At 50.4% G+C, this 8779-nt stretch overlaps 1 protein-coding gene across 1 annotated transcript; it reads left to right on the top strand.

The window, feature by feature from the left end:
- The first annotated feature begins 5989 nt into the window (after positions 1-5989).
- Positions 5990-8516, top strand: c16h7orf25 (chromosome 16 C7orf25 homolog). Its single transcript, XM_063220309.1, has 2 exons — positions 5990-6097; positions 6710-8516. The coding sequence occupies exon 2, from the start codon at positions 6725-6727 to the stop codon at positions 8081-8083; it is 1359 nt and encodes a 452-aa protein (XP_063076379.1). The 5' UTR covers positions 5990-6097; positions 6710-6724; the 3' UTR covers positions 8084-8516.
- Positions 8517-8779: the final 263 nt, after the last annotated feature.

Genomic DNA, 8779 nt, shown 5'->3' with positions numbered 1-8779 from the left:
TCTTGGCAGCTGTTACAGAGGCGGAGAAGGAGGCTAGTAGAGATCTAAGTTTTTCGAGGTCAGATGGGTTGCGGGTTTTGTGACCCCGACCCGGAGCCCGACCCGGAGCCCGACCCGGAGCCTGACGCGCCGCCCGACCCGGAGCCTGACGCGCCGCCCGACCCGGAGCCTGACGCGCAGTCCGACCCGGAGCCTGACGCGCCGCCCGACCCGGAGCCTGACGCGCAGTCCGACCCGGAGCCTGACGCGCCGCCCGACCCGGAGCCTGACGCGCCGCCCGACCCGGAGCCTGACGCGCCGCCCGACCCGGAGCCTGACGCGCCGCCTGACGTGCCGCCCGACCCCGACCCGGAGCCCAAGCTGGAGCCCGCCGTGCCGCCTGACCCGGAGCCTGATGTGGCACCCGACACGGCACCCAACACGGAGCCCGACGCACTGGGATCCTTCGCTCCAGTCGAGAACGGCGTGCCGGGGAGCACCCCAGAGAATGTGGATTCGATCGAGACCCCCAAGACGGACAACGTTGCTCCGCCTACCTGCCCAGACACCGGCCCTCCAGCCGGACACCTGTTTGTCTGCCCTGATACCGGCCCTCCAGCCGGACACCTGTCTGCCGGCCCTCCAGCCGGACACCTGTCTGCCGGCCCTCCAGCCGGACACCTGTCTGCCGGCCCTCCAGCCGGACACCTGTCTGCCGGCCCTGTTGCCGGTCACCTGTCTGCCGGCCTTCCAGCCGGACACCTGTCTGCCGGCCCTCCAGCCGGTCACCTGTCTGCCGGCCCTCCAGCCGGACACCTGTCTGCCGGCCCTCCAGCCGGACACCTGTCTGCCGGCCCTGTTGCCGGTCACCTGTCTGCCGGCCTTCCAGCCGGACACCTGTCTGCCGGCCCTCCAGTCGGACACCTGTCTGCCGGCCCTCCAGTCGGACACCTGTCTGCCGGCCCTGCTGCCGGTCACCTGTCTGCCGGCCTTCCAGCCGGTCACCTGTCTGCCGGCCCTCCAGCCGGTCACCTGTCTGCCGGCTCTGCTGCCGGTCACCTGTCTGCCGGCCCTGCTGCCGGTCACCTGTCTGCCGGCCTTCCAGCCGGTCACCTGTCTACCTGCCCTGAATCCAGCTCTCCTGCTGAAGGTCCACCCATCCCTGTTCCTGTTGGCGCCACCCACGTTCCGGTTGTCGCCGCCCCCGTTCCTGTTGGTGCCGCCCATGTTCCAGTTGGCGCTGCCCCCTGTCCCGATGACTCCGCCCCCATTCCCGATGACTCCGCCCCCGATCCAGTTGGCGCCGCTAATGTTCCTGTTGGTGCCGCCCCCATTCTTGTTGCCTCCGCCCCCTGTCCAGGAGGTCCCGCCCCCTGCCCAGGTGGCTCCGCCCCTGATCCTGCTGGTGCCGACTCGGGTCCCGTTGGCTCCGCCCCTGATCCTGTTGGCTCCGCCCCCGATCCCACTGACTCCGCCCCTGTTCCTGTTGGTGCCATCCCTGTCACTGTTGGCCACGCCCCCTGCCCAGGAGGCCCCGCCCCCTGTCCAGATGGCTCCACCCCCGAACATGCTGGCTCCGCCCCCGGTCCTGATGGCTCCGCCCCTGGTCCTGATGGCTCCGCCTCTGGTCCTGATGGCTCCGCCCCATGTCCCGTTAGCTCCGCCCCTGATCCCGTTGTCGTTACCCCTGATCCAGACCCTGCTCCCACCTTCCAGTCTTCGTCTTTGTTCCAGTCTATCCTACCTCCTATGCCCCAACCTGCTCCGCCCCCTGTGTCCCAGCCTTCTCCCATTACTCACCATTGCCATAAGCCCCTCTTTATTCCTGTGCCCGTCACGATCCCCCTGACTTTGCCTATCACTGTCCCTGTGTCTGTCCCGGTCCGTATCCTGGTGCCTACTCCTGTGTCTGTCCCGGTCCCAGTCCATGTTGATGTCCGTTCGACCCATCTCCCTGCACCACTTTTTGTGAACATTTCTGTGACTGTACCTGTCCCCATCGTCATCTCTGTCCCTGTTTCCGTCACCGTCAACATCACTGTGCCTGTGAAAGTTCCTGTTTATGTTCCTGTCAATGTTCACCAGTCCTTTGTTTTGCCTGATTCTGCATCTGCCCATCCCTCGACCTGTGCCACTGCCTCTCCCTCTGTCTCGACCTGTCCCTCTATCTCGACCTCTCCCTCTGTCTCGACCTCTGTCTCGACCTCTCCCTCTGCCTCGACCTCTGTCTCGACCTCTGTCTCGACCTCTGTCTCGACCTCTGTCTCGACCTCTGTCTCGACCTCTGTCTCGACCTCTGTCTCTGCCTCTGTCTCGTCCTCTCCCTCTGCTTCTGTCTCGTCCTCCTCAGCCTCTGTCTTGTCCTCCTCCTCTGACTCTGTCTCAACCTGCCCCTCCGTCTCTGCCCATCCTTCTGCCTCTGCTTTGCGCTGTCCCTCCACCAGCTCCCCCCTCCGCCCGCCCGGTTTGGTGGTGCCTTTTTGGGGACTTCTGGAGCCGTCCCTTGAGGGGGGGGTTCTGTCATGATCTCACTCCCCTGCCATTGTAGAACTGTAATGTTGCCATTGCCTTTACTCGTGTTCTGTCTCGTACTCTCTATCTCGCTCTCTGTCTCTCTCTGCCTGTCTTGTTCTCTGCCTTTCTCTCTCTCTCTCTCTCTCTCTCTCTCTCTCTCTCTCTCTCTCTGCCTGTCTGGTTCTGTCTCGTGCTCTCTCTCTCTCTCTCTCTCTCTCTCTCTCTCTCTCTCTCTCTCTCTCTCTCTCTCTCTCTCTCTCTCTCTCTCTCCCTGCCTGCCTGTCTGTCTGGTTCTGTCTCGTGCTCTCTGTCTTGTGCTCTCTCTCTCTCCCTGCCTGTCTGGTTCTCTCTCTCTCTCTCTCTCTCTCTCTCTCTCTCTCTCAATCTCATTCTGTCTGGTTCTGTCTCCCTGCCTGTCTGGTTCTGTCTGTCTGTCTCTCTTCCTGTCTTTCTCTATTCTCATCTCTGCCCCGCTAGTGTAATGTGCCTTTGGTTTGTTTTGATTTCCTCATGTGCTCCTGTGTTTACCTGCCACGCCCCTCGTTTGTCTCCTGCCCCTTGTGGTCTAGTTTTTGATTCTCTCATTTGGCCCGTTTAGTTTTCCTTATTGTTTTCACCTGTGTTCTGTTCTTGCTATTGGTCTTGTCCCTTGCCTCCTGTTCCCTAGTCATTGTCTCCACCTGTGTCATTATCTGTTCTCGTTATCATTGTCCTTGATTGCCTGTGCCTCGTTTGTATCCCCGTTTCTGTCTCGTCAACCACCTGGTTCCTGTTGTGTTCTACCTATCGTGTCCCTGCTCTGTGATTGCCCCTGTGTATATTAGTCCTGTGCTCCCGTTGTCCCGTGCTGCGTCATTTGTCTTCTGTTGTCCAGAATGGCTGTCTCTAGTATCCCCGAAACCTTGTCGTAAGTGTTCCTGTCGTCTTCTGTGTTTGCTTGTAGTTTACGTTTTCCCCCTCGTGGGTGAGTTTTAGTGTTATATAATTGTTTGGTTTAAATAAACAGTCTCATGCAACCTCTGTCTCCTGTGCTGCATTTGGGCTCACCAATCTGAAACCGTGACAAGTATAGAACCACAATGGGCTATTATTAATGCCAAAGCAGTATAGTATACTTTGGTTTGTCAAAAGTTCATGATGAATTTTGGTCTATTCTGTGCATAGCTTTAAGTAGTGCTTGATGTAATTTATTGTAATGTACTGTCTATGAATTACGGTTCCTTCCTTCCTCCACGGTTACTTTTTCCAATATCAAATTGCTTATTTGTCGCATGCATTTCAGAAAACAGTGACACAATAGACTGATTTTAAACTGAAATCGAAATGGAATAAGCTAGATCAGGTGGGTCAAACTCAAATTCATAGAGGGCCAAAATCAAAGTCTGGGATGAAGTTGCGGGCCGAATTGTACAGTACACACACTTAATACTTGAAGCAAGGCAAATAACGCATTGCCATCATATACCGTACTTATACTATCATGTAGGCTACTTCTATTTGCTAGTATATTCTGTCAAAATTGTTTGGACCCACTCATAATTCTTGTGATGCACAAAAAATAGCCTTCAAGAATCAAGTCATATTTTACAGGGTCAATACTGTATTAATGCTGCATGTGGGCCAACTGTAAAATACATATTTGAAATTATCTCACGGGCCAAATAAAATGGCCCGCGGGCCAAATTCGGCCTCCGGGCCTGAGTTTGACATCCCTGAGCTAGATCATCAGAAAAGTATACACCGTCTCCAAAAGAGTTGTCGCCTATCCATCTGTTTGGAATAACAGCTTATAACCTGACTTCAATTAATCACTTTGCTTCAGAAGTCACTCATATGAAAGCTACAACCCTCCCGAATGAAAATGTATGTACAAAAATAAATTTCATGCACCAAAGAAAGATTGACCCTTTATTGAACACAGACAGGGCAGATTTTCACAAGACAAAAGTTTTGTCGCCTATCAAACATAATGTGAAAATGAGCAGATAAGTCACTTCAAAACACTTCAAATAAGCAGATCGGGTGTCATACTTAATCACTGAATCACTCTCACCTCTCCAGAAAATCATCTTTGGCCTTAGGTGTATGTTTAGGGTCATTGTAATCATGGAAAGCAACACAATGAGAAACAATGAAGATCAATGAGAGATGGGAGGGATACAGCTCTTATGTGGAGCTGCATGCATGCTGCTGGTGTGTGAGGGCTTTTATCATTGATTACATCGTGAAGTCAAAAATGTATTGCTCTACGCATAGCCAGTATGTCACCATCTCTCATTGAACTCCATTGATTTTCATTGTGTTGCTTTCCATGATTACAATGACCCTAAACATACACCTAAGGCCAAAGTTGATTTTCTGGAGAGGTGTGAGTGAATCAGTGATTAAGTATGACACCCGATCTGTGTGTTTTGAAGTGTTTTGAAGTGACTTATCTGCTCATTTTCACATTATGTTCGATAGGCGACAAAACTTTTGTCTTGTGAAAATCTGCCCTGTCTGTGTTCATTAAAGGGTCAACGTTTCTTTGGTGCATGAAATTTATTTTTGTACATACATTTTCATTCGGGAGGTTGTAGCTTTCATATGAGTGACTTCTGAAGCCAAGTGATTTATTGAAAGTCAGGTTATTAGCTGTTATTCCAAACAGATGGATAGGCGACAACTCTCTTGGAGATGGGTGTAGTGTAGGGAGTGTGGTGACCCCAAACTTTTGACCTGTAGTGAATGTAAAATATGAATGTGAACGTGAATAAATATTCAATATTGAATAGGTTATTAACTCCTGATTACATTACATTTGGACTATTGAGAGTAATGGACTGACCATCACTAAAGGTTCTGGATAGACGCCATACTGGTTCTTTACGTGTTTGAGAAAGCAACATCATCATCAACACACACACACACACACACACACACACACACACACACACACACACACACACACACACACACACACACACACACACACACACACACACACACACACACACACACACACACACATTTCACTTTAGAAATGCAAAAAGTACCTCCAGGGCAGCAATTTACAAAGAGGCCTATACCATTTTATACCGGGAGGTGGCGCCAGTATGTCGTGAAATTGTTGCTGCGTGAATCTGACTGCAATGATGAACATATGGTCACAACATGAATAGGCCTACTGTTTTAAAAAGAAAATATGGTTAAATTGAAATGCTTACTGAAAAGTAAAACAAAAAATGACCAAAAATGCAGGCAAAACAGAAAAATATGCAACAAGTCAGACTTACTATATGCTCGAAATTGGAAGTTCTTGGTAGTTTATTTATAGGACAAAATTTGTAAAGGAAATCGTGTGCCTTACATTATTATATTCTGACGTTCAAATAGACTTATAGGCAACTTCTGAATGTGTTCATATATACAACATTTCTATTTGCTAAACCACAATCACTTCTAGTCTAAATTGAACACACTGGCTTGACAACGCCTGATGTGAACTTTTATTTTGACAGTTTCCGGGATATTATGAATGTCTTGTGTTGTTGCATGGAAGTCTGTCACGTCCACAAGGTAGCCGACAGAGAGGAGGAATTTGATAAACTACTAATGTCACTAGGTAAGTTATTTGTTTACACCCTGTATGACAAGTGTATAAGTATAACAAAAGTATAACAAAATATTTGTTGCGGCAATGCCACTATCAAGTCGTCAGAAATAAATGTTTAAAACATGAGAAGAAGGGCTGGTTTCTGTTGCTGTGTAATGTCCACGTATTAGCAAGGTCTACCTTGGTTGTCCGTGTTGACTGGGCATTAGCAATCATTGCGCTGGTCCAGATGGAAATGAACGAGTTTCCGCACACCAGCACCATGGCAAGTAGACGAAGCTATCTCATTCTCTTTCATCTTTTTTATTTTTTCTTAAAACCCTAATTATAACTCGCAGAAATTGTTTCACGGCAAAAGTTAAAAGTTTCATGTAATATCAACAGGGGTAAAGGTGACCAAAATAACCAGATAGAGCAACGGTGGTGGTAAACTGGATTAGGCTATGGTTGTCTAAAAGTTTACATTTTATATTTCAGGAAATCACGTTATTTTAAAAGACTTGAAACAACACAATGTTTTTCTAAGATCTCTAATAACTATATCAAATATTCAAGCGTTACACGATTAGTGTCTTCAATGTTGTCCCTATTTTCTTCTTCTGTGTTTTGCATGTGGTCCAGAATGATGCAACAGCCATGGCTTCTCCGTCTGTGCTGAGCTTACAAGATCGAATCAGGGTGGCAAAGGAGCTGCTTGAGCGCGTAGACAAGTTGTGCAGCAGACAAACCAAGGATGTGGAAGGCAGAGCCAAGCTGTGCAGCAAGCTGCGGGCCGAGCTCAAGTTCCTCCAGAAGGTGGAGGCCGGCAAGGTGCAAATCAAGGAGTCTCACCTGCAGAGCACAAACCTTACCCACCTCAGAGCCATCGTCGAGTCGGCCGAGAGCCTAGAAGGGGTGGCGAGTGTTCTTCACGTCTTTGCCTATGAAAGTCCCGATGGTCTGAAGCAGACTCTAGTAGTGGACGTAGTGGCCAACAATGGACACACCTGGGTCAAAGCCATCGGGCGCAAGGCAGAGGCCCTGCACAACATCTGGCAGGGCCGGGGACAGTACGGGGACAAGAGCGTCGTGTGCCAGGCCGAGGACTTTCTCGAGGCCAGCCGTCAGCAGCCGGTGCAATACAGCAACCCGCACATCATCTTCGCCTTTTACAACGGCGTGTCCAGCCCCATGGCAGATCGGCTCAGGGAGATGGGCATCTCTGTCCGGGGAGACATTGTTGCCGTGAACACGGTGATTGACGAACCAGACAAGGAAGTGGAGGACGGGAGCTGCAGCAGTGAGGAGGAGCAAGGGGTGGTCGACCATGAACCTGTGGAAGATGAGGAGGAAGAGGATGAGCATCATGATGGCGAAGATGAAGTTGATGATGATGATGATGATGTTGATGATGAAGACGCTGATGATCCCGAGTTCATGCACACTCGTGTGGACAGAGACACTATTGTGGAACGTCTCTCCTTCCCCACAGAGGTCAAGGTGGATGTGTGCAACAGGGCCAACCTGGACATCACCACGCTCATCACCTACGTGTCCTCTCTCAGCCACGGCCGCTGTCACTTTGCCTTCAAAGAGCAAGTGCTCACCGAGCAGGCTACCCAGGAGCGGCAGGAGAAGGTCCTCCCCAAACTCGAGGAGTTCATGCAAGGCAAGGAGCTCTTCGCCTGCGAGTCCGCCGTGCACGACTTCCGTGTCATCCTGGACACGCTCGGGGGTCCCGGGGAGAAGGCCAGGGCGGAGGAGCTGCTCGCCCGCCTCAAGGTGGTGCCCGACGACCCCTCTGAGCGCACCACCAGCCGCCTGGTCATCAGCTCCAAGGTGAACCGAAGGTCGCTGATGATCTTCGGGACGGGAGACTCTCTGCGCGCCGTCACGATGACCGCCAACAGCGGCTTTGTGAGAGCTGCGGCCAACCAGGGCGTCCGCTACAGTGTGTTCATCCACCAGCCTCGGGCTCTCACCGAGGGGAAAGAGTGGAGAGCCATCCCTCTATGAGAGGAGAGATTAGGCCTGTTAGTGACGAAGCAGTGCTGCTTTTGCAAAGCAGCGAGCGTGCACACTTTGCCAGTTTGATGCATTGTGGTTAGACAATTCTAACCAGAATGCATCAAACTGGCAAAGTGCACATGCCCACTGCTTCGTCACGAGCGAGCCTATTATCTATATTTGCCAGATGGTATGTGCTTATGGTTTAAATGAAACACTGTTGGCTGACACAACAAGGAAAATTAATTTAACATTTCACTTTTTTGTTATCACCTTTGCACATTGCTAAAAAAAAAAAAGGCTTGATCTCACGGTTTGATCAAAGGTGTCAATTGCCATCTTATGAACGCTATTTACCTTTATATCAGATGTTTATGCCTCTATGTATGGGCTCTATGTAAAAGCAAATAAACATCATCCTGATTTGTGATGTATGACTGCACCCTCTTGTTACCAAGTCTGAGTATCAATTCTTGTAATTATGTTATATCTGAGCTGTGTGTGGTGCGAAATACTACATACAAATAGTTGCTCGCATGAATATTGGAAAATACCAAACATGAACTAATTAAATCCATCCTTGAGTACAATATCAATGTATGTTATATACCACAAGGTGGTACTGTTACACTCTTGTGCTGTCAGGTATGCTGGTGCATTGGACAGACTATGAACTGTTGCATTGTGACGAGTAGGCCTACAAGT

This window comes from Engraulis encrasicolus, chromosome 16 (assembly GCF_034702125.1).
Source record: "Engraulis encrasicolus isolate BLACKSEA-1 chromosome 16, IST_EnEncr_1.0, whole genome shotgun sequence".
NCBI lineage: Eukaryota > Metazoa > Chordata > Actinopteri > Clupeiformes > Engraulidae > Engraulis > Engraulis encrasicolus.
The sequence above is the reverse complement of the archived record's forward strand: the minus strand, read 5'-3'. Positions and strand labels throughout refer to the sequence as shown.

Bases quoted from the DNA above. Each gene is read 5' to 3' on its own strand.
- c16h7orf25 (XM_063220309.1), top strand. From the start codon at position 6,725: ATGGCTTCTCCGTCTGTGCTGAGCTTACAAGATCGAATCAGGGTGGCA.